Source organism: Pempheris klunzingeri, chromosome 14 (assembly GCF_042242105.1).
Source record: "Pempheris klunzingeri isolate RE-2024b chromosome 14, fPemKlu1.hap1, whole genome shotgun sequence".
NCBI classification, from domain to species: domain Eukaryota; kingdom Metazoa; phylum Chordata; class Actinopteri; order Acropomatiformes; family Pempheridae; genus Pempheris; species Pempheris klunzingeri.
In genome coordinates, this window is record NC_092025.1 from 3802254 (window position 1) to 3829357 (window position 27104).

At 41.3% G+C, this 27104-nt stretch overlaps 1 protein-coding gene across 1 annotated transcript in view; it reads left to right on the forward strand.

Moving 5' to 3' along the window:
• Positions 1 to 19264, forward strand: part of pknox2 (pbx/knotted 1 homeobox 2) — a 90866-nt gene extending 71602 nt beyond the window's left edge. Inside the window, 10 exon segments of the mRNA XM_070843719.1 lie at positions 31 to 166; positions 1950 to 2047; positions 6492 to 6611; positions 6792 to 6868; positions 7474 to 7652; positions 8062 to 8323; positions 13605 to 13828; positions 17256 to 17398; positions 17697 to 17911; positions 18421 to 19264. Coding sequence (XP_070699820.1) covers positions 31 to 166; positions 1950 to 2047; positions 6492 to 6611; positions 6792 to 6868; positions 7474 to 7652; positions 8062 to 8323; positions 13605 to 13828; positions 17256 to 17398; positions 17697 to 17911; positions 18421 to 19264 — 2298 coding nt within the window.
• The last annotated feature ends 7840 nt before the right edge of the window (positions 19265 to 27104 follow it).

Consider the following 27104-nt stretch of genomic DNA (forward strand, 5'->3'; position numbering starts at 1 on the left):
GCTCACCAGTGTCTCTCTGTGATCCCCCAGGAACTAATTCAGACCTCCTCTCCATCCATGACCTCTGTCTCCAGCTCTGTTAACCCTTCAGGGATTGTGCTGCCCGCCGGGGGTCTGCAACAGGGCAATGTCGCTATGACTACCATCAACTCTCAAGTGGTGTCGGGTAAGCATGTCATCAGACACACAAACATTAAAGCACTGTGACCCTGACATACACATGTACCATATTCGTTTTGGATTGTATGAGTTTCCCAATGCAATATCACATTTAAAAGTTGAAGTAGGGATTATTTGAACTATTCACTGAATTTCTATGACTCCTCTGTACAATCTGCTCAGAACTTTGACAAGCCAGACAAACGGGCTGTGAAGCTTTCACAGTCAAACTACATATGATTTTGCAAGTCTCCATGGTCACACTTGCTTTTACAATGCACCTACAGACACAATGGACAAGATTTTATGACCACAGTAATAGACTGTAATTGGCATTGTCAAGGGGAAAAACCCAGAAAAAGAATAAAGAAGCATTATGTTTGATGCTTCAAGTTTCAAAGTGAATACAGACACATATTATGCAGTGATGTGCAGTTATACTGGTAACTACCAGTTAGAAATCTGCAGTCTACTCTGCATGCACATTTAGTGTTTTTTCCCTAATATACAATGTGATGTGTTTCTGTCCCTCAAAGGGTTTCTTTCCTACTTCACAAGTGTACATTTTTATGTCAGCTGCGCTGTGGTCTGTGATGTCTCCCAAGGATCTACTTTTGGACTACTTTTGTTTTCTGTATATACTGCACGTACTAGGTATATATTATGGAATAACATTGGTAACTGGGTAACATTTCATGGAGATTTAACATCAAATTCCACTTCTACGCCAATGACACACAGCTGTATGTCCCCATTCAGACCTGGTGACATAGCTAATGTAAGCCAGATGATGTCATGTCTGTAAATTGGAGATCCTTTTATTTGGCCCATCATCTTTCACCCTTCCTGTCAGGTCACAATGGACTCATCTATATTTTCAAAACACTTCATGTAACTTGGAAATGATCTTTGACCTAAGTCTTTCGTTCGAAAATCAAGTGACAAGGGTGGTTCAGTTGTGCTTCGTCCAGTTGAATACCTTTGCCAAAAGCAAATCATTTTCATTTGACTCAGATTTTGAGAAAATATTTGTCATATTTTTAGACATTTAGGTTTGTTTAGACTACTGGAGTTCCCTTTATTCAGGTCTCAGCCGTAAAATCCCATAGTTGTTTGCTCGAGCTTATCCAAAATGCCGCTGCATGGCTCAAAGACCTTATTTTTAAGTCAAATTAAATTAAATTTGATTAAATTAAATCAAAAGTGTTTGTACCATGGTGTTCTATGTTTTTGATTTCAGCCATATCACTGCACATACAGACCACACCATTCTACATTTTAAATCCACCATTCAAAATTGTAACATCTGAATACTATTATTTTGATTATTTTAATGTTGTCTTTAGATACACATCTGTAGTGACTGAGTTTTGTGTATATGTGTATCAGAGAGCCTGATAGTATCCTTCACAGGGTGCTTGGCTGGTTCATATAATGTCAAGCCTGTACAATGAAATGTTAATCCTGCCCTCTGGAAATCCCTTTTAACCCAAAATAAATCAATGTCTCTGCCTTTGATCACTACACATTGAAGAGCTCAAACAGACTGTGATGAGAGTGGTCTTGATCAAGACTAATTAAGCCCTCAGCAAAAACACACTCCCCTCTTCTTTTTTTCTGGGTTAAAGGACATTAACGCACCTTGAATTTACTCATTCCATCTCTTGTTTGCTGTGTTTTTGTTTGCGGCTCCTACAACAAGTTAATAAGGCTCTGGTGACAGCGCGGGATGTGGCTGCCAGTAGCTGCTGAAGCCACTTGATACTCATGACAGCAAATTATCCCCTCAGGTGGGACCCTGTACCAGCCGGTTGCCATGGTGACATCGCAAGGGCAAGTGTTAACGCAGGCTCTGCCGTCTGGAGCCATCCAGATCCAGAACTCACAGGTAAAGCTGTCCAACCATTGATGTTTTGGCTGACACATTCGCTCCCTCCTTATGCCCCTACCACCAACTCTCGATTTGTTATTATTGAAAGGGCCTATTTACATCACACAGAAACCCCCCCAGGCTCCTTTTCATTGTCTGTGTCTGAACACAGGCCCCTGCTGTCAGACAAAATGGAAATTGTTTATTCCCAATATGTTTAGGGTGCTTACATGATCCTGTCAGGTTCTACTGCCACTGCAAGTCATGTAAGGACATGCACTTGAGGCTAACTTCATTTATACTGTAGATCAGTTATTCTTGATGATGTGATTTAAACAAATGCAGGAAATAAAACTCAAAGTGCACAACATTCTCACTCACCCTTTCGACAAACAAAGTGTCCCACACCGTGAGAAAAGAAAGAGAGTAAAATATTGTGGAATTACTATGGACAGGAAATTCTATGACCACAAATGTTTTATCCATGAAGAGTCGAAACCACACGAATGCCTGGAATTGGATTTTTATGACATAAGGACACATTTGTGGTTTTAATATTTCCCCTTTTTCGAACTCAAAAGGCTTCTGCTTTTGTGTTGGGATATTTGGGACACTCACTGTATCCCTCGTTCCTGAGTGTTCGGTTGTTAAAAAGCACTTTGAGTAGTCAAAATGACTAGCAAGGCGCACAAATACAGACCATTTACCAGTTACCATTTACCATTTGTTGCAGAGATGAATAAGCCTCATACTCGTTCCTGGTAATCATTTACAAATTTTACTACAAGCTACAGAAATGACCATCTCTAGCTTCAAAGAGTATGGATCCTAAACTATCCTAAGAAATGAAAACAGAAAACATCATCTAGAATATTAGAGTTAAAGGCAAGCTGTCAATAGCTCAGTAGAACTGGTCAGAGTAAATGTTTTACATTAGTCAGCTGAGCTGCGTGGTTGAAGGCTGAAAGCAATGCTGTTTAAAACTAAAATCTGCAGTGAACCACGTTTTACTTTCACATGTCAGTACGAAGCTTATTTCCTTTTTTTAACCAACATCTCCTGCGTTTTATGTCTGAATAAGTCAGACTTTGGTACCTGCTCACTTGTACTAATCTAGTTGGGCTTTACTCTAATTGTTCAACACCCCCAATTTTGTTAAAGCCTGAATACACAGTTTGCAAAGGTTCATTGTGGTTTAAGTTTCACTGTGAAATGTTTGGAAGAGTTTGATCAATAAAGTTGAGAAGATCTACACTTTATTTATCAAGAATAAATCACATTATCACAATCATTTCATGAGAAGAGGTAAAAAACATTTTATTCCAACTTTATGGGCAACAGAGTATAATCAGAAAGCCATTTCTAATGCGTTGCAAATGAAGGAGGTGGATTATTGATGCTGACTCATTATAGGACAGTCACAGCGCAGGACTGAGACAGCAGCCTGGAGGCAAAATATATAAAGAACCAATAAATGTGGACTGGACAAAATATTCTACAGTACAAGATAGTTGGCTGAGCATGAAAACACACAAAAACCTGATGTATACAATGAGACACATGCAGTGCACAGATAATCCACCAGGGATCGGTAATTCATGCACCAGAGGGCCTTTAATTGAGACATCCAATAAAAACTTACATATCAATTTGCATATATATATATATATATATATGCAACTTGATATGAACTTTTTTTAGTTTTAGTTTTAGAATTTGATATGAACTTTTTTTAGTTTTAGTTTTAGAATTTTCTGGCAATTATTTCATGGTTCAGGCTTTACAGGGTTAACAATGGTAGTGCCACTGATGTGAAGAGTTCTGAAACAGTTGGGGACAGCACACTGTCACTGCTGTTGACTACAAACAATTATACAACAGAAGAAACTGAAATTGTTGTTATTTTCCTTTTATATCTCTTTCCCTGCTCTTAACAGGAGGTGTCCATGTGATAGCGGGTGGATGAATAATAATTAGACTCACATATTAAATTTAGTTGGACTTTAAATAAATTTTTATGATTCGGTCATATAATCATATCATCACTGCCGCTTTTCCTTTTTGTTAGACCTTTCAAACATATGCATGACTCATAAAAGCTTGAGGTTGTGTAGATTTATCATATCACTGGTGAGACCTCCTTAGGCCTCCACAGTCTCAGTCTCGGCTCTTACCTGTAGATATAAATAAAAACAGGCAGCAAGGAGGCTGAAATAGCTCCATGTGCAGCAGCAGCGGCCTGAAGAGCGGCTCAGTTTCCGACAGGTAATTCTGCGCTTGGCACTCAGAGGAGGCCTCGGTGAATAGCCGACCCAGCTGAGGCAGAGTGCTACATGTGGGCTGGGAATTGAACACAGCCCCGTTGCTACTTTGCCGACAAGTCCTGAGTAATCACACTCTCGAGCTCGGTGCCGCCAATTAATTCAACCTCACTTTCCCCCGGAACACACACGCTCCCAGGGCAGAGGGGGGATAAGAGGAGGGTTATCCACGTGACACCCAGCTGCAACTGTAATGAGTCTTGTTTTGTGTGGGGACTGTGAGGGGGGATCTGAGTGTCTGTGAATGTGTATTTGTGGGCATTGTGTGGGTTGGGGGGGGGGTTTGTGTGTTATTTATCTCCAAGACAGCCGGGATTCTTTCCACTGCTATGCTCTGCATAGAATTAATGAATTTTATGTTTTTTAGCAGTGTTTTTATTTATTCATGCATTTTGTCCAGCATGTTTATGCATATAAAATTTTCATAAGTATGCTCCCTTCTGATGTATTCTAGCCTTTACAAATGGGTGGCTCATTCAAAAAAAAAAAAGAAAAACCTGAAAAAACTCAGCGTCCCTGGTCCCTGTTTGGTACACTTACAATGACAGATAAAAAAAGACTTGTCTCATGTTACATATTAGATATTTATGAATATGCAAGGATGCATGTGTATGTGTGCACATCTTTACGTGTATTTAAGTTTGCTGTTTTTATTCATATTATGAAGTATAAAGTCAAAGGGGGTTTGGAAGTGGTTGCTATTAAGGGCCCATTGTGTTTCATATTACCTGCCTCAGAGCGCACATACACAATTATCCTCACAGGGGAATGAACACACACCAGACTGTACACACGTAGACCTTTTTTTTTTTTTTTAACTCAGGAGAACATAGCATTCTTTCTCTGTGGAGTGGAATCTGGGGCTAACCTTGGATAATAATCCCAAGTCTTAGCCCAAGTATGAAATGGTTTTCCATGTGGGGACCAGTGTTTTGTCTCCAGATGGGAGGAGAGTCTCTACATGTGACCGATGTTAGAAATGTGGTCTGTTTTAGTTCAGAAGACATCACATTAACTGACATTAAAGAACAAGTCTATTCTATACTCTTCCCGCTGTCTCTAAATCCCATTAAAAGAACAAAACCAACAATGTGTTAGACCTTCTCTCCATACTCTCCGACTTCACTGTTTGTGGCTCTCAGTCCCAAATACATTGATTCTACTAACCACATGAATCTATAAGCAAATATTACTCACACAAGAGTAAATGGTACATTTGTTAGGGAGTATTTTCAACTAGTGAGTATTTGGAGCAGCAGGACGGTGTGTGTGGGAGTGAGTCTAAATAAACTACAGTGTATCTGTTCAGCCTGTGTAAAAGTGTGGCTCAATTATGTCTTTTTTTTGGATGATAATGGAAGAATAAGATGTATTAGGCTCTGATACACACACACAACACTTGTTAGTAGGATACATCCATTGTTGGTTTGAGTCTTTAATGGGACTTGTCCTTTAACACCTTGGAGCCTTACCCTTACCTGTTAACCAGAACACTAAACCATCTATTATGACCATCACAACCATACATGTCTATGCAAGAATAGTGGACTCACAAGAATCAGTCCTCACAAATGTGGCTTAGCCAACTCAGACACATGGGCTCACACACACACACACACACACACACACACACGCACACACACACATCCATATGTACACCGCAGGCTGTCAAAGACTGTCAATACTCTGAGAGCATCTCGTCCTTCAGCACTGGCACTCCAAACAATAACATCTGAATAATGATTTCTCACTGAACACAAAGACAGGCTTAGGTCAACACAAATGAAAAACTCAGCCAAACATGGTCACACTTTATACCAGCCCCTCACTAATTCACCGCCACAAACCCAAACTTCTAATTGAAGGCTTGCCTAACCCTCCGCTCTTTAAACTCCTCCAACAGACTACTGGCCCTCTTGTGTTTCCACATAGTCAAGGGTGCTGCTTTTTTATATTTTAAGTATCATTACTCAAATTCAGTTACCATGGTGACACTTGAGGAGGTGTTTCTGCCCTTGCCACTGAAAAAAAAAAAGATAGGTAATTGGTAGTCTCCCTTTGTTTCCGTGGCAACAATAACTAAGCCCTTCCATCCACTCTTTTTCTTCCTTTCTCTTCCCTTCCTGGCGTTTGTTGTGAAGGTAAATGTGGACCTGTCGTCCCTGTTGGACAGCGAAGACAAGAAGTCCAAGAATAAGAGGGGAGTCCTGCCCAAACATGCCACCAACATCATGCGCTCCTGGCTCTTTCAGCATCTCATGGTGAGGCACAAAAGAAGCTGTAGTGTGTGTGTGTGTGTGTGTGTGTGTGTTTGTGTGTACGTTAATGTGCAATGATCATTTGTTGTCCTTTTCAAGGGGAAATTTCTGTGTTTAGAGGTTTCATTTGTTAACAAGTCAACAAACATTAAGTGAAACACACTGATGTCTTTGTTCCTTCAGCACCCGTACCCAACAGAAGACGAGAAAAGGCAGATTGCTGGACAAACTAATCTTACCCTTCTGCAAGTGAACAACTGGTAAGATGTGCGCCTGCAGACAGAAAGATGCCACTTCATTTTTAGTGTGCAGCTGGAGAAAATACAAGTGGAGGCTTTGCTGAAACTGAACTTGAACATAGTGGGGCTCTGCAGCACATTGCTGACACTGTGGCGCCATCTCTTGGTTGAATGTACCAAACACACCTAACACCAAACCGTGTCTCACTCTTCTTTTTATGAACTTGTTCCAGGAACATGAATTTGATACGTTGTGTTAGACAAGAAGGAGATTGAAGCATTTTACTCACTGATTGATTCAGATGAAATATTTTATCTGTCAAAGAATATTTTGTTTTGTGGTAGACTTGGTATCTAAAAGCCACATGACATGTTAGGAAACCAGAAACATCATCAGACACCACACTGACTTGGTGTTTTGGTGAATAAGCTTTGCAGATCACACTACTCTGGACCTCACTGTGTGTTAGAATCTTAATGATTGTGGGTTTAATGATAGTGATAATCTATATCCATAATTTTATAAGTGTAGGTTTTATTTCTCTAAAACAATAAGTATCTTGATGGTATCAACAACCCCCCCACCCCCCGCCCCCATGACCCTTATCCCTTTCTCATTCTCCCAGGTTCATCAACGCTCGCCGGCGTATCCTCCAGCCCATGTTGGATGCCAGTAACCCAGACCCAGCTCCTAAAGCGAAGAAGATGAAGTCTCAGCACCGTCCGACACAGCGTTTTTGGCCCGACTCCATCGTGGCTGGAGTTCTGCAGACGCATAGATCTCAAACAGGAAACAACTCAGACAGTATGCCAACACTATCATGTCCACAGATACAGAAAACACAGACACCCCCAGCATTTCTTTCCCCCGAGCTGCACTTGTTATTCAAACACATTAATGGAAAAAGTAATCCTGAATCTTGTTCGTTTAAATGTAACCCACTAGGTGCCGCTATGGACTCTTTTATTCATGTGAGAAGATGTGAAGGCAAAAGTCTAAAACAGTATCACTATGAGTGTGTATTTAAAAGTATGTGGAGTCCAACTCTCTGGAGAACAGTCAGATAAATATCGTCCTTAGTTTAGGAATGTAGGACAATGTAGAAATGTGCCTGACTATATCCCTTCTGGTTAGAATGGGTTTGGTCTGTTATTGGGTTTACATTGGTGTGCCACCTCCTTACCCCTCCCCTGTTTCTTTGCCCCCACCTCAGACCCGCTGAGTCTGGACAGCCTCCAGTCGCTGTCGTCGGACTCAGCCACCCTGGCCATGCAGCAAGCCATGCTGGGAGCCGACGACTCCATCGATGGCACCGAGGAAGAGGACGAAGACGAGGAGGAGGAGGAAGAGGAGGAAGGGATGGAGGAGGAAGAAGAGGAGGAGGATGGCGAGGAGGAAAACAACAGGGGGAGGCAAATGTCCAGCATAAGAGGAGGAAGGAGAGATGTGAGCATGGAGCACAGAGAGGAACTGGAGTAGTCCAATGGAGGAAAAGACTATTTGAACTTTGACCTCAGTTGTCCCTCAATACGGCCGCATTCAGACTCATCTAGGATGACTCTAACGCTAAGTGACTCTTGAGAGCATTTAAGGGCATACTAGGTTTTCTCCAATTTCATCACAAACTCTCCTGCAGAGCCGCCATGGAGTCTAATCAGACACAATGACCATCATGATCACGATCATAGAGGACAAATATTAGTTTAACGATAAATATGTGTTGGTTCATTTTAATATTGTACGTTTTCATGCAGTGAGTTCTTCAAATATTTGGATAGTAGCAATTTTTTTTTTTTACTCTATGGTTCTTTGCAGAAAGAAATGGCACAGGAGTTAAAAGATTTCTGCCAGTTTAAAATTGAGGATGGTTTTACCTGTTTTTGGAGTTACAGAGCGACAGTTCAAAAAGTAGCTGGTTATATTTGATGCTTTCACAGAGCCAAGCCGTTTCCAATTCACATTACACACAAGTGAAAAAGTAAGTGCAGGACAGGAGAATGAGGAGTTCTGGATAGTGAAAATGTATCAAAAAACTCAAACTTTTTGCACAGTGAAAAGTTTTGAATGAACATCTTAATTTAATGTAATCTGGCCAAATATTTTGGCACCATGAAGTGAGTTCCAAAAAGGGCTGCAGCTCGTTTAACTGTTCGTCTCATGCGGCTGAAAATACTCTCAGTTTTCAACTGACAGTTTGAGCTTTAACTTTACGGTTCATGTGTCATTTTGCTTCCTAAAATAAGACTGAGGAGTTTTAAAAAAAAAAAAAGAAAAAGGAGAAAAAAGGTGTGATGCTGTCCAAATATCTGCAGGGGTGACTGTATATGTTGGCTTCCCCCGCTGAGACGTCATTCACGCCTTTTAAATGACTCATAGGTTCTCAGGTCGAACAACACTCGCATTCAGCATGTCTCTTCCTCATGAGCGAAACACGTGACTCATTGCTGCAGAAAACCTTTTCGAGCATGACTTTTGAAACAATCTTAGTTTATTTTTTGTTATCCCATGAGCTAAAAAAATGGTTGTAGACCAGTGTATGCTGACTACACATATAGTATGTATATTGGATTTTTCATATGTTTGCATCCTGGTGTTGAAGGTTTGCATATTTATTCTTTTTTTTGTTGGTTTCTTTTGCATGGCCACAGAGGATAGCTGGAGGAATAACATGACAATGACAGTTGCTTCCGCATATCCTGTAGGTTTTGCTAACTTTCTGAATAAGGCTATTAGCTGATGGCCATGCACATACTTGACTTCAACCATCAACTCTTAGAAAAGTGCTTGTGTATTTCGCTGACCTTGGATGACTCTGTCACAAAATGAAAGCATGGCAAGCACTGCCACTCACTCACAACAACCTGACTCACCCACAGAGACGGCCGGTGACTTTGGAGTCCCCCACCGACAGAGCCAATGTCAGTTACTGACAAGCTTTTTCAAGGAAGAAGACAATTTTAAGGAAAATGATAGCGAGGAAAAAAAACTCAGTCGTAAGATCTCTTTCAATTTTATGTGAAGGATTTTGAAGAAACTGTGAAACAATTTCTGCTCTCTGTTTTGTACTAAAACACAGAAATGGATTCGTTCCTTTCTAATGTGAAGACGTCTAGAAAAAGAAAAACCATGTTATATTGAATGTTCTGATGTTCATTGTGAAGTATGTTGCTCATTAATATTCTTTTCTCAGTTGCTTTTTTAAATGGATCTTCCAGAGCAAGTGACAGACAATAGGGAATATTTCTATTTCATTTGTACACTTTGTTGTCATAATCTATTGTGTTTCAATAATTTTAATAATTAAAACATGTAAAGGTACTGATTTTGACTTTGAGATGTGACAGTTCTGCTCGTTTAGTCTCAACAAACACCTCCGGGGCCATAAATCCCCAAACAGGAAGTAAGAAGTTTGATTCATGAGAAGAAAAGCAGTAAACAGAAAAGAAGAAAACACTAGACAATTAACGTGAGCATTGTTCCCTGCTACAGATGTCTAAGTCAGGATCACAACAGAGCATGCCTCATCATATGAGTGCGACGCTTCCAAACCCTCTCAGGCCTGCTTCATTCTAACATATATCCAGATTACAGAGTCAGTAGTCTAAATAGTGGTTTAACTTCCCTCATTTTCCTGTCGCATGTGTAGTCTCCCACCCACTGGTTATTGCTCTAGCCTGTGATTTAACTTGCTGAAAGACGCCCACCCAAACGCTCTCCCACCTTTTCAGCCAGCTACCATGAAAGAACCCAACAGAGCGGCTGACCACAGGTTTTCAGCTTCTGAAATGTAGATTTTGTTTCCCCGGAGTAAAACAGAGTAAATCACTCATGGGGAGCCACATTCTATTGTTTTTACACAGCTTGTTCGCTTGTGTATAATTGCAACCTTGTACTCTCTCCCGCCCCCTCAAAAAGGTCCATCTTTAATTGATGCAACACTCATTAAATATCTGTTACTGTCTACTTTTCTCCTTCTTCCCACATTTTCTGGTTGGAGGAATTTGAACTGCAGTGGCCATGAGGGCTTTAAAATAATACTGTCCACCGGGGTTCGGCAACATGTGATGAGGTGATTAGGCACTTGGTATTATCACGAGGACACAATGCTAAAAAGGTCACCATACGTGGGAGGGAAATCACCAATATGCATCCAAGTGATCTAATAAAGAAACTTGTGAGACTATGGGCATCACAACATTTCCTCTATACTTATTCCACAGAAGACTTTATGGACAGCAGGTCAGAGGAGCAGAGCAGCCAGTGGGGCTGTCTGACCACCAGCTGGAGAACTAGTGGGATGAAAAGTTATTGTTGCTATTTACTGTGCTTCCTCTCCAGTCAAAACTATAACTAATAATGCAAGAATGGTCAGCTAAAATATTTTTCCACACGAATCTGTGGAATTTGAGGCATTAAACAAAACAGGATGTCTTAAATTTGTTCTATGCCCTGGACAGGTCATCAGTCTGTCACAGGGCCACGTCCAGACAGACATCAGCACAACAATGCTATGCAACAACCTCTGGCTAAACCTGTGGTGGCCAATGAAATACATTCAAGCACTTATTCCTGGTAGATTACTTAAAATGCGGTGAATGCGTATTTTACCGTTTACCCTGCAGTTTATGGGACAAAACAACTGTCACTGTGGCAACTTTCAAACCACCAAATCTTGTCTCACAGTATTATAAACTGTTGGGCATCACTTGGGGGTGTCAGATAAGCCTTCAGGCTCATGGATCTGTCAAACACTGGACTTACTTAAGAATCCTGTGTCATCGTCTCACTGGTACCTGAAGCAACATGCCCCCCCCCACCAGCGCAGCCCCTTACTTTGTTTTAACACAGAGCTGCTTTTTGGCCCTAAGTGTGATCCAACAACTTCATATTCCTAAACAACAATGTAGGTGTTTTTTCTTTCTGCCAAGCCTGTTACAAATACAACACATGTATTTTCTGATCTGTCTCTTCTATGATAAGCCTCAATAATCTTTCTTTATTAACAGGAAATCAAATGACTTGTATATGAAGGCAGTTGTTCAGACAAACAGAATTACCACCTGACTCAGTTTTATGGAACATTTTAGCGTCTTTCAGCTCATTATTTTGGTTTTCTGGGCCCCAACTTTCCTGTTTTGCTTCACTCTCACTGCTCTCATCTGTGGCATTTCCAGCCACAGCAGGCAGGTGTTTTTAACCAATAACCACTGTATTCTACCTGCCCATGTGCAAACAGCAGACACACAAAGACGCTTGTGAGCATAATAGAAGATTTAGCAGCTTAACAGCCAGATATTTCCCTCCTGGGCTGGTAGAGACCAACAGGAGAGCTAAAAGGAGAGAGAATATTGGATATTAGATTCATCACATGGACACAAACAAGACTAAAACTGAATAATAATGTTGATCCACATCAATGTTGTGTTTACAGCTTGCTTCTGCTACCCACAAAATCAATTGTTCTTCTGGCTTCTCCAGTCTGTGTGGCCAAGTCAAGCTGGTATCTTCCAAAATGTACTGATGTACAAATCCCCTCTTTGTGTTACTATTCCTCAACTGCAGCTCAGAAAGACAACAATAACGCAACATCACAAAGAGGATGTTTAGCACTAAAAACAGAACTCAGCCTGTGAACATATTCACTTGATTTGTCAAACTCGCACTGCTGAAGCCTCATATTAGCCTCAGCTGAACCTAATGAGGATCTTTTTCACACAGAACTATGACTGTACTTTTTTTTTTTTTTTTACAGTAATGTACATATGAACTTGCATTTAAACAAATGACCAATGCTGTTCTTTTTGTGAAAACCAGTTGTCTTTGTTAAGACCCAGTCCAACAAGCCATCATGCTGTGGCTCCCCTTTACAGCTAAGCGTGTTATGCTGATAAATATATTACAGATCCCATTCAGTGGCCAAATGCTCAAAAGTTTTAAGGTTTTTTGTTTGTTTCATGGAGCTCTTTCTTTCCACGGAGGTCCTGTATGTCAGATCCACTCCATCATATAGAACTTTTACACACTGCAAAGGTCAGTGTATTTTACAGTATCTGTCTCAGCTAGCAGTAGCTCTGAGGCTGAAGCACAGTAAAAATAGTCTCAGAATGACAGAGGCTGAAAAAGCCACTGGCGATGGTTCACTTGTTTGAAGTGGGCCACAGCCACCATGCCTCACAGCGTGGACAGAACAGAGAAATGCACACACACACACACACACACACACACACACAACTGCATGGACCCGTGCTGGGTACTGGAGGTCTGCTGCAGTCAGTGCCATCTGGGCGCCTACATGTTCCCAGATGTCCTCTCTGTAATTAGAGCCAGACCCGGCTCGGCCTGGTCCAGCCCAGATCCACCCTCTCATTTACCGAGGCCCTCCCTGAATACTTAAGGAGCTTTCCAGCACCGTGTAGGCTTTTAGAGGAACTCTTTGGCTCTGCAAACATATTTTCATAAAGAAAGCTGGAAAACTTAAGGTAAGTTGATTATAGCTTTCATCATAAACTGAAGAAATCTTTTTGGAATAATGTTGATTTCATGAATCATGAATTTCCTCCTATTTGGAAAAGCAATAAACTACTCTAGAAGTTTGCTTTTCTTACTGTAGGCATTTCTGCTTAGTTAGTTCACATACAGTGAAGAATGACAGAGAAGATAAGATAGAGGAGGCAAACAGTGACATGTGACAGAGGTCAAAATTCTAATTTGTACTTGGAGCACCCAGTGTCACCCTTTCCTATTTGAATGTCTCAGAAAAATAAACCTTTTTCTTATCGCCGAGTAGGTGTTCAAAATGTCCATCGCCCAGGCGGCGGCCAAGGCCATGCTATCTGATGCCCTGCTGCAGGACAGCTCCGGGATAAACCAGATCAACCACCTGGAGCTGGAGCTTCCGCTGGACAAGGTCATCAAGTATGTGTCTGTCGGCCTCCCGCTGATGCTGGTGTGCATGGCCTTCGCCCGCGAGATCTCCCTGGGTGAGCAACTCTCTGTCTCTATCCTATAAAACTGTGTTAGGACATTAGTATTCCACTTGCTTTTGCCCCCAATCATACCCTATATTCATTAGTGCTTATTTTTTATTCTGTGGTTGCTCTTTTGCTTTGTGGTCTTTGTGTTTCAGCTGCACTTTTATGCAGTGTCCTCTGTAAAGTAATCGTGTACGGTTTGTCCTTGAATTGCTTATTATCTTCTTGCTAAACTGCATTAAGTTGAGCTTGTGATAAGGAGGAATATCATACATACTAATATAAAGATCATTATTCCTGTGGCCCATGGTATTTACTACAAAGCCAACACATATGAGTCTCATGTACCGAAGGAGTGACCCAAATATATTTCATTTCAGAGCTAGATTAAAAGTCCTGAACCATGGCAAGTGACCATATCTCTGCTTTTCCCCAGCAGTCCTGTCTTATCCCTTTTGTCAGATGCATTATCTCCCACAATTCTCACTTGAGGAAACCAAATACAAAGAGCACAAACAATGAGAGCTGTAATTACACGGCACTTAACTAAACAAATTTAGGGAGTAAACAGAAGAAAACACTTAAACAACATCAAACAACACCAGTAATGACATTAACTGCTGACTCCATCAAGACCTCCTCAGCAGAATAGACACCACAGAAGCAACAACGATACGACGACACAAACTCACAATGAGCTCCCAAACATTTTGTAAATTTATCGATTGTTCTGCTGTTTCATTTACTGCAAAAGTGTTTAAAAGGAAAAAACACATACGTATACATTAAAGACATACAATAATATGTGATGTTCTTTTATATGAAACATGCCCACAAACCTGTCGGCCCATTGTCATTAAAAGACCTCAAAAAAGCACAGCTGGCAATCTAAAGTGTACGGCACAAGTCTCCTGCTAAGGAGGCTGACTGCCTTGACTTTGAACTAAATGTCGCGTCTTCAGAGCTGGTCTGCAATCAGCCTGGTGCTCCTGATGCTAATTGCCATGGGGATGATTGAGAGCCACGTTCACTAACACTGACTCACTGTAATTATACTGCAAATTTCCTGTGTGGCAGCCCCCCCCCTCCATTTGAGTCAAATGAGAGGATATGTTGATTAACCAGAGGGGTGTGGGGGGTGGGCGTACAAACATGATGTGATGCCGTGGTACGCGGCTCAACTGATGATTCTTGGCGGCCTATCTGCTGGGTTGTCAGTTTCACAACAGTGCTTGATTGCGCTGCTGTCTGGAGTCTGGTTTACTTGCACCTGGACTCTCAGCCAAGAATTCTTGTACAAAGCACAAATGTGGCGGTGATCTGCCAGCGTTAAGTGGGGAGTGGGAGTAGGAGATAGGAGTAGTGGCAGAAATGTAGGTTCTCCCACTTTGCCAAATGGCTCACAGGGGTGAGGAGCTGAGGGGAGGATCATATTTTCCAAGATTTCAGGAGACGGCATAGATTGCTGTTTTTTAGGGTTGACTTGTCAACGCATGCGCCCACGCATGAACTCACAAGCAAAGTGGAAAAATAGATTCCCACAGTTGAGAACATAAAGTGGTGTCAGTTAATATTATCACTACAAGCACTCACCATAAATTAAACATAAGCAAGTACCAACGTTGCTGCCATCAACTGGAAGCATAAGAGTAGTAACATCATGCTCTCCTGCCTCATTTGGTAACCGACTAGTGGGTCCTAATCACATTAACCCCTTATTTACAATCATATAAAAAAATTCATTATTTGTGTTTTTGCATTCAAGCAGATGCTAAATGAAGTGGAGATTGTTCATTTGAATATAGCATAGCATAGATTAGTACAATATAATAATAGTATAATATAATATATATGTACATACGCATAGAATATATATATATATATATATATATATATATATATATATATATATATATATATATGTATGTATGTATGTATGTATGCATCTATGTATATATAATGTATACATAGAATATGCATCAACCGGCATTAGTGGGATACAGAGGCCACCTCAGCTGCATCAAGACCGGAAGAGGTTTGAGGCGAATTCGCGACAACAGGCAACGAGGGGTTAATAATCTGGTTCCACTGATCTTTATACTATTAATATGTTGGTCGCTATTGGAGGCAGATAATAGCAATTGTTCCACCATGATGGCTTTAGTGGTTTGTGAAGTGACAAAGGAGGTGATAGGCAGCTTTACAAAACCTTATAATAAATAGTATGTTGTAACACTGTGTGGCTGCCATTAGTGGATAACAATGACCACAGTGTTTCTCACTTCTTAGACCATCTGTCCTCACCATTAGCCTCAACATGTTGGTCTCCAACAAAATCTACTTTTAATTTGGAAATAAGGTCCCAATATACGTCATGACAAATTGGCCGAAAATCTTTTAAATATAGAGTGCATTGTTTTGAAACATGTTTTGAATGACCAACATGTACTTTTTAAAATTCAAATTCCAAATCAAATGTATCTACATACATTTCTTACATTACATTTTGGCCAGTTTTGAAATGATTTAATATACACTAGCTCTTTTACCATCTTCATGAGGAGCGGACGTGAAGAATGTTGCTGCTAGTACCATTTTGCTTTCACCGGCAGTGTGTGAAAGAATATAAATGTTCAAATTTGACAAAATGTTAAAAATAGTGTTTGCTTTGTGCCATTCTAAACATACACGCTGTAACCGCTTCTTTCTGTAAATATCTATGCAAGGTCACATTTAAAATGAATATACTCAACCATTCATAGCCGGCCATAATTATATTTTAGATGTCACAATCAATATGTTAAAATGCGGCTGATTAATTACACACACATAAACGCCTGTAGTATAATTAGACCATGTAATGATTGCCTACAGTATAATGAGGTGGACTGGCAGGAGGAATCACACCCTGACGGTAAATTAGTATGTTTCTACTTACAGAAAGCAGGGCAGATGTGCTTGTAAAAAATAGAAGCTCCATGTTTCTGCTGAAAGGCTCTGAATTAGGTGGGGCACACCCTTGGTGTGTTCCCTCCCAAGCTCTCTGTTTAAGGGTGGAGCAGCCTTGGAAATGACAGATGGGTTCAGAGCTTGGATTCAAGTGGTCGGACTACATGTGGTTATATCAAGGTAAACTAAATATAAGGTGGAGGAGTCCAATTTTGGAATGGAGTCACCCGGGGTTTTTAAATGCCAGGTTGCTATTTGGAAACATATTATTTCTTCCGAGAAATCCTGCACCACTGAAAAGAAAAGGGCATGCAGAATTCACATGTACGTGTTTAGTAGTGGTCTGGTACTGTGTGTGTGTGTGTGTGTGTGTGTGTATGATATCAAGTAACATTACTTACAGGTTGACTGATAAAGCAGGATCAGGCAGAGAGTAAGTCTCTGATTGGCAGATAATGTTGCAGATCAACATTTGTTTGTTCTGCAGGGCCTCAGATCAGCTGTTTCCCTCCCAGCAATTTCACCATCAAGCAGGCCAGCTATGTAGACACGTACTGCTGGGACTCTCTCATGCATCATGAGTTTGACAGCGATGGGAACTTTGAGGAGCGCTCGCTCTGGGTACACAAAGTAAGTTGGGAAATTCTGATCACGCTTGCCTGACTTGTAATTCCCACGTAGAGTTTCTGACGATGTTAAACTGCTGAAACCTTTTCTGTCCTTACTGAACTTTAGTTGAAAAGGTTTAATAAGAGGCAGGGTATTCAGACCTAGTGCTGTTGACATTTAAAGCCTAGTCACAAACTGGAAAACAGTTCTGAATCGGAAATTATGATGTTATGAAGCCATTGTTTTTGTGTCACTCATTACTTTTCTTTCTCTCCATGTGCCCCCCCCGTGTCCTCCTTTCCTCTCATTGTCCGTCCAGATGTTCCCTTACTCCCTTCTGGCCATGGCAGTGTTGATGTACCTGCCGGCTCTGATCTGGCGCCAGCTTGTCATGCCCACACTGAGCTCAGACCTCCTCTTCATAATTGATGAACTGGACAAGTCGTACAACCGCTCCATCCGACTGGCTCAGAGCATTCTGGAAATGCGCCAAAACACTAAGAACCCCTTGACATTTCAGGCAGAACTGCAAAGGTAAGAGAGCGGCGACTGTCAGCTTGTCGCAGGAATACTTACTGCTCTTTATCTCTGTCTGTAAAATGGCCCCATATCCATGTTCATTTTTTGAATCATCTCATCTTTTAAGTGTTGATTTGCCCACAACCTAGAATGCGTCTTGTTAATAGATTTCTGTAGGGACAGTGGATCACTGCAGCAGTAAATCTAGATGATCTGTTAGTGAGAAATATTACCCAAAAGTTACAGAAGTGATTTTATGCTGTCATTTTAAATGTCTTGATAAAGTGGGAAAGTAAAGAGTAATGTTTTCCCCTTTCTTAGCAACCTCCACTGAGATACCCTCGCGTAAGGCTCTTATCCCCTAACAGTCTCAGTGGAGGACTGGGTGCTGAGGTGGGCAGCTCGTAGTAACCAAAAGTAGAAGATTGTGGATGGGCTGGGATGCTTCCAGCTGGGAATGCGTGTAGCCGTGTGAACATGACAGAGAACATGGTGCTGAGTTTCCTCTCCTTGTCCAATTGCAGGGCCAAGAAGAAGCGATACTTTGAGTATCCTCTACTGGAGAGATACATGCAGTGCAAACAAAACTCCTACTTCCTCGTTAGCATGCTTTTCTTGCGGGGCTTCCTCCTCCTGACCTTCATGACTGCTGCCTGTCTCTACCTGGCGTACTTCCACCTCTCCGCCTTCCTGCAGGATGAATTCAGCTGCTTTGTGCGCACGGGCATCCTGCGGGATCAGAACTGGGTTCCTGAACTGGTTCAATGTAAAATGATTGGCCAATTGGTTTTTCAGGTGATAAGCGTGGCCAACGGGGCCATCTACGTCCTGTTGGCTCCTATTGTCCTCTTCAGCCTCATACGGCTCTTCGTTTGGGACACCACCTTCATTTCTGTCTACGAGGTCCTCCCAGCCCTGGATCTTATCAACCAGCGTAGGCTAGGCTGCCCACTGAATGACCTCAATGTTCTCCTGCTCTTCTTGCGCGCCAACGTTGCACACCTGAAGTCTTACGGCAAGGTGAGGGCGCTGTGCTCACTGGCGCCACCACAGGTGGGTAACACCACTGCAGGACAGGGCTTGAGCGCAGTGCTGAACCAAGAGGAGATGGAAGAGCGCGAAGAGGCTGCAATGGAGCTGGCAGAGGAGGTGGAAGAGGCCAAGGAAGAAGGGAAGCTCAGCCTGGTGGATATCATGACTATTCTGGGTGCAGCACAGGGAAGAGTGGTAAACTGCAGCGAGAAGAGGCCTCTGGTGGAGGAGAATATGAGCCTTGGTACTGTAACACTTATCTACACACTTAAACGCATTCTGCTAGTGGCTATTTTTGTCTACATTATTTGGGATGTACAGAAAATTATTAAGTGACCTCTAGACTACAGATACAGGCCCTAAAAATAATAGCATGTGCTCTAAATATAATGTAGCATTCAGTGAACAGACACTGAATACAAAATACGGTATATTTCATATCCAAGTGAACGTGAGGAAGCAGTTTGTGATTTAAAGTAAAATAACACTGTTTAGTCTTTTTTTCTCTTTGTTGTCTATAGCTCATCGCTGTTGTTCTTTCTTTTTGAGACCAAACTGAACAACATATATTTTTAAAAGAGTCTCTTAAAAGCACTGGCCAATGTAGAAGAGATAGATCTGTGGTACTTCCTAGCCCTAACTGCCCTCTCTATCTCTTCACAGAGCCAAACCACCAGGGGTACCATGAGTTGAAGGAGACTGCACCATTTAGTCATTACTAGGCCTCCTATGGACTGAATCAATGTGATAACATTGGGGGGGGGGCACTCTCTACAGTAGATTTTCAAGAGTCCACAAAGATTGTGGACACCAATCAAGGGGTTCAGCAGTCTGAAGACAAAATATAACCTTTATTAGAATTACAGGGAAAAGTGTTGTGGCTGGAAATGTCAATGGATTTGTCAGTTAACAGCAAATGGCGCCGCCACAGACCTTCTATCTGTCTCTTAGTTTGGTCCCATCTGTTTTTAAGATGCCAGTTAACGGCCAGTGGTCAAAGGTGACCGTGTTAGTGGAAGTGGCTGTTGTAATTACGGTGCGAGAACACAGAGCGGGGGTTCTGACAGTATACAGCATGTGTGTCAGTCGGGAGAGAAAAACCTTTTCATGGGCTGATAGATGATAGATTTCAGTATCAGTAATTTTATGGTTGTGAACTTAAGGTAAGGTACAGAATATTCTATTTGTTGTACTCGCTTTTTTCTTTGCTTCCTGCTTTTGTATTGTTATTTACTTGCAAATACATTGAGTCTTGTTTTCCTGTGAATTAAAAAGTATATTGTATTGTATGTTATTCTAAATAAATAATGTTTGTATAATCACTAGTGTTTTCCTCCTCAATGTCAATAATTAAACTGTTCTACTGTATCATTTACATGTATAAAGTAGTATTTGTGACAGACAAGCCTCCAACATAATACATCAGAAAGTCAAACTGAACTGTCCATCTAAGGACAGCACAGAGCCACTCGCCTTTTTTAGTGCTTTTATTTTTAGTACACGTAATTTCAGAGCTGGAAGAACTAAAGCACTCAAAGCCTGCTAGGCTTTTGATGTTATCAGTTAACATTTAAAGACAATAATCAGAATCAGAATCAACTTAATTTGGCCAAGTCTGTACAAGCAAACAAGGAATTGACTCCACTACAACAATAAGAATAAGAACAGGAACAATGTAAGTGCTCATAACACATTTAAAGCCCTCTCGGCTTTAAATGTTATTAGTTGATAGGTTATACTTTATACTGTTTTCAGTATTGTATGAGTAGTCATCACACTTGCATTTATTTGCAGTTTTATTCAGAAGTGTGACCAAAGAGCCAAGGCAACCAAAAGCCGTCTGAGGGGAGGCCTTACTGAACACAAATTAGAAACCCACTGCTACATGAACCAGCCTTGGCAAAAAAAAATATATGTAGCAAACTGCTCTGCTCGTGTCACTATGTGCAACTGTTCTACTGCTGTGCAGCAACAGTGAATTATCCACAGGATAAAGCATGCAATTATTTTGATGTACATGAAGACACAAAGGCAAGTTGCAATGGGTAATAGGGGCCATCTGTATAGAGCAGGAAGGCAATGTAGATCTGAGGCTTATAATGAAGAAGCGCTCCGTTTGGAAGTCCAATTACAAAAGATGTGTATGCTTGTTTTTTTTTTGCAGAATTGCAAGTCACAGGAATGTGATGTACTGTGTTTTATTGTAGGAACAGGAAGTCATGGGCCATGGAGCACTTTATAGTCAAGACATGCTCAGGTTATTCATGCTCTTGGTTATTCTCTATGGTAAAATAATGATTAAGCTTTCATGCTGCTCCACTCTAAAACTTGAAAGAATGATGATTCTTCTTCTCATCAACAGTCATGCATGTTGGATTCCATCCCCCATCATCCATCTGGCTCAGAGCAAGTAAAAGGCAGACAGACAGACAAAATGAATATTCTACAGTGTGTATTTCAAATAGGTGTAAATCTAACTCAGGGCAATGAGAAAAAAGACAAAAACAGAAGTATGTGCTGTCTGTGACGGTATTAATGTTTTGGCTGCAGCTGTCAGGCTCAGGCCACTTGAGGGCATCATTGAGTCATGCTGCACCTACACTACCCGCTTTGTTTGTGATAGCTGCAACATATTAATTTAGGGCTGCATCACAAGTGGGGTCACCGTTGATATTTATAATTCCTGTAATCAAACAAAAGAGAATGCAGGCTCATTCAAATCAGCCTTATCAGGCGTTCACCAGGTCCAGACTCGTCTGCCAGAGTCTGTAAAAGCTTCTGTGCCACAGCCAATTTCCCAGAGTCAGTAAGTGTGAGGAGGCTGGTGTTGCTATGATTGGAGCACTGCCTTCTGGAATCAAGAAACTGCTGGCAATCTTTATTGAGTTCAGCTATGTCAGCAGGCTGGACACCAAACTACCACTATTTGCACCAAGTGTTTTCCAAAATATTCGGCATAATGCTCACGCTTTAAAGCAGGATTTGACTGAGTGAAATGAGAGATCAAAGACATCCTAAGCTTGCTCCGCACTGTCATTCCGGCCTGTCTGGATAATGGTGATGACTCTGTTACATCCAAATGCTGAGGTGATATAATCACAGGGTTTACGAAACTCATACGCAGCTCACAGCTCTGTGCAGGATCAAAGTGATTTAATCTGTACTGTTATACAGTTTGACAGCTCTCTGTGCCCTAACCTTTTCCCTCAACTCTGCATGAGAAATCTACTAATGGGAATGGATAAAAACATGCAATTACTTTGCATTCATCCTGTTTGTTTTGATTGTGTATGGCGATGAAGACACACACCCCTGTCCACACAGCTGGAGCTGAGGTGGAGTGGGTGAGCAGTTTTAAGTTCCTGGCAATCAGCATGACAGAGAACCTGTCATTGAAGTTGCATATATTCGTACATGGCACAGAAGCAGGGATGTCATGATTGTCCAAATCCATGGCTTGATTTGACTTTTAAATTATGGTCACGATTCATTTAAATTTTTGATCTTCAGGTTAAACTTTTTATTTTTTTGGCACTGACGTCTAGGCCATTATTAAACTATTGAATTTGAACTTGTAAATATCAACAGATCATCGGTTTTATGCCATGAAAACTGTAATTTACATTTTCAAATTCTTCTTTAATAACATGCTACATGGTATCAAGTGTGATAGAATTGCCATTATAGGTTGGACTCACACAAGGAGGCAGGAATTGAAAGATAAAAAATAATGGGAGAATCGCAGCTCTTATTCTAATAATATTCTAATATAGAATTAAAAACATGACACCTCCATACAGAAAGCTCAGCAACAGCTGTGCTTGTTAGGGAAACTAAAGAAAGCTAATTTCTTCTTATTTATGCCAAGTTCTTGTTAACTTTTACAAAGAATTCTGACTAGAAAAATCACAAATTGGCATTAGACCAGAAAGATCTGCAGCAGGTGATAAACCCCCCCCCAACAGAACATCACTGGTACCCATCTAGTGAGCTACTGCAATGTCGAGAGGTGTGGAGAGGTGAGGTGTGCTGATAGAGCCCAAAGGATAGTAAAAGGATAAAAGAGACCCACCCTAGTTCATAGCCTGTTCATTGCTGCGTCTTTCCTCTGGCTGTCAGACTCCTTTACTCCTTGTGAAATACAGCTATAGCTTCTTCTGCGGCTTTGCAAACACCTTGTTTTGCCATTTAGATTGCTCGCTGTAAAGGAGCCACGGTCAGATGCCTATACATCAGATTCTTGAAGAATGTAAAGTGAGCTCAAGGTGGCACCGGCATGCAAAACAGGAGCTGATAGTAAACTATCAGCACAGCTGAGGTGACCTCCAGTTCATGGCACAATTGATCTTCCGTAGTTCACCTCCTTGTTCGTATGTCCACATAATGAAGACGGAGCCTTAATTTAAGAATGGTGGTCACACTGAGCAGAGAACACACATCTATGGGCAGTTTTGTGCTGTTGCCGTAGTGATTAGAGGAGCCTTGAAAGCCACAGCAGCCTGTCAGGAAATGCTGCGAGTTGGACACATAATACAATTCAATAAAAGCTATTGGACATATTTCTTCTACCTGAAATATTCAAAACATTTACCAAAATCTAACTAAAAATCCCTTTTCTTGTAGATGTCGTTATCTATTTATCATTAGTCATTGCTTCAGTGCTTTTACGCCGCATTAATATAGTGACTCATTGTAGACTGTGGCTTATTAGAAAATTTTAACTAGAGGAAAAAGGGATCCAGTGGCCCTTATTGACCCCTCTCAGCGTGGAGAGCTCTTCATCATCAGAGGGTGGACTAGACCTTCACTCTGCATTTGACTCACAGGTTTACGCATTCTTCCCTTCCTCTGACTGACTAATCTCTTTCCCTTCTCTTTTTCTGTTCATCTTCGAACTGAGTGGCTCTCTTATCTTTGTTTAGCCACGTTGGCTGACGCTACCAATGATAAGTACCCAGTCCTTTGTCTTCACACAGAATGCTGTTGCTGCTGCTAACAATGCAACAGTTGTGTTCATTTGAGGACCTACAGCATTTGTCTTCCATTAACTGTGCATGAACACCTCCATGCAAAGGTTTGGAATCACTTGCTATATTGATGTTTTCCTCTTTCCCTCAGTGCTGGCTATTTTAACATGGAGAAAGCAAAATAATTAAATGATTAAAACTTCCATCTTATCAATATCCCCACAGTGCTGCATGATGAGGAGAACTGTGTTGGACCCACTTTCCCCCCAAATACCCTTCGATTTTCAGTTTGTTTTCCAGTCCACGAAGGCATCAGTGACCCAAGATCATTATTGAACCACAGCAGTGCAACTGGGGTCTTCTTTTCTTTGGGTCCTCTGAGATCTGTCACTCCTTGTTATGTCCAGCTGATATTCTCTGATCCAATTCTAACAAAGCTAACCCAAGATAATATTTCTGTTTTAAGAATGTGTTAGGATTAGCTTTGCTCAAGCGACACACATGTTGATCCCAGCTTGTTCAAGGCATTATTGTGCCTTTGACACTGAAACAGGAACAGGAACCGATGCTCAGAGGGATCAAGGTCTCTTTTTGCCCTTTCATTGGTCAGACTGGGTGAATCACTGGACACTACTTTCTTCTCCATGTACATAACATCAGTGTTTCAAACCCTTCATACAAAATAACATCTATTTGTAAAAGCAACTCTCTACAACCTAAAAGCTTAAAGACCATTTAGAAATCCTCCATCTGACTGTACCACTCAAGCTTTTGTGGCAGACCATTCCAGACCTTTGAACTCTTGCAGCGAGTTATTGTTATGTAAGGGACACTTTCACAAACGGGAACGTCTGCTCACTGTGTGAAGGACACCGATCAACCACAAAGTGAATAGTCTCTTGATCATTCTGTGTTTATGAGGCTCAACAGGAGCAGAAGCTAATAATAATAATAGTAATGCTGGGCTTCATTTGGCCTACTAACATAAGTCCATATGGCCTTGAAAAGAAAACCCACATTTAGATAATAATTTCTATTAGACACTATCTCCCCCTACAACAAGTGAGTCTGAACAAATTAAATGAATTGCCCAGGAGTATAAACCTTGTGTCTGAGGCTACAAAAGGTCAGGACTTTTAAAGATGGGACAGATGGACTTCCAGCAGGTCTGTCTCAGAGGATCTGCTCTCCTGCTCATGTATGTCTGGACTCCTGAAGGAGGAACCAGAGTCTTACTAAAAAAAACTCATACGGCTTTTTTAGTTCAATATCCATCCATCCATCCATTTTCTATACCGCTTATCCGTCAGGGTCGCGGGGGGAGCTGGAGCCTATCCCAGCTGACTTCGGGCGAGAGGCGGGGTCTGGACTGGTCGCCAGCCAATCGCAGGGCCACATACAGACAGACAGACAACCACTCACTCTCACACTCACAGGCAATTTAGAGTTACCAGTTAACCTAATGTGCATGTCTTTGGATTGTGGCAGGAAGCCGGAGTACCCAGAGAGAACCCACGCTAGCATGGGGAGAACATGCAAACTCCACACAGAAACACCCCGGGTTCAAACTGGGATTAGAACCCGGGACCTTCTTGCTGTGAGGCAACAGTGCTAACCACAGCACCACCATGCTGCCCTAGTTCAATATCATCAACTTCTAAACTTACATTTACCGTGTGGTTGCATCTGACCTCTCCACTCAGAAACAAAAAAAACCTGTCAATCAAATGGTTACCCAGGAATTTCGTAAGCTTACGCTCCACATGCGACTCTCAGGAGTTGATGGGAGCCAAAAAGAGGAACATCATCCATGATTTATTTGGTGGCATTCAAAAGAAACTACAGCGTCCACACTCTCTTCTTCTCAACATTCGATGCCATATTCTATAACAAATGTCTTGTGGGAAGTGTTTTTTGTTAAAGGCTTCTAAAAACAGAATTATGAAATAAGCAATCATATTTTTTCTTTTTTAAAGATTTTTAATCACATTCGAGACAATAGAACCACTGGAGAGCTCTCTATTGGGTTTGAATGATTCATCATTCTGCTTTGTAAGGATGATGCCATTTTACCACTGAATGTCTCTTAAATACTATTTTACATCAATATGAAATAGAATGTATTCATATGAAAAGCTGCAGAATGATAGCTTAAGTAAGCCAGCATTTACAGAATGCCATTCCAAGTCTGACCTCCAGTGTGACTCCAGTCTACCCCTCACTCCTGACTCATAGTGCTGCCAAGCTGCTTACCTCAGATGTCAAATTCAAGCACTGCTGTCAGCAGGTAAGGACGCGGGATGACACAAGAAAAGGAGGGCTGACATTGTATTTCAGTCAAAGCTGTCAGCGCCTGCCGCTGATAATGTCCCGACAGGTGCAGATATATCTCCTCTCAACCCCACATCACATCGCCATTCAGCAAGTGCTTCCATATCATTTCAGCTCATATATTCATTTAGTCATTTACACCACCTGCTCCAAATTAACCCCTTGTTGCCTGTTGTCGCAAATTTGCCTCAAACCTCTTCCGGTCTTGATGCAGCTGAGGTGGCCTCTGTATCCCACTAATGCCGGTTGATGCATCTTCTATGTATACATTATATATACATAGATGCATACATACATAAATAAATATATATATATTCTATGCGTATGTACATATATATTTTATTATACTATTATTATATTATACTGGTCTATGCTACGCTATATTCAAATTAACAATCTCCACTTCATTTAGCATCTGCTTGAATGCAAAAACACAAATAATTTATTTTTTTTATATAATTGTAAATAAATTCAGGCAGTAAGGGGTTAATAAGATGGCTCTCTGAGAAAAGGACTGACATCACATTAGTGAGTGCAAGTGCTGAGACGAGATGCACGCATCCACAAAAGCAACTCAGTAATACTGATGTCCAAGGCTTGAAATCCTCTCTCACACTATGGAAAGCCAAGTGTGTGTGTGTGAAGGGCTGACCCTTTTAATCTCATTAAGCACAGTATTTCCCTTTCAGAGATTGGGGGAGATGTGTCCCCTGCACCCACATTGCAATTCAGCGCCTGCTGATGTCTGACTATACTAGTTTGTTGTCTGCATATTGCATACTGCATCTTTTTTTTTTTTTTTTTTACACGCTTAGGTTTGGTGATTTGATGATTATGCTACCTCAGTCGCTTTATTTGTCGGTAGTGGGTTATTGACA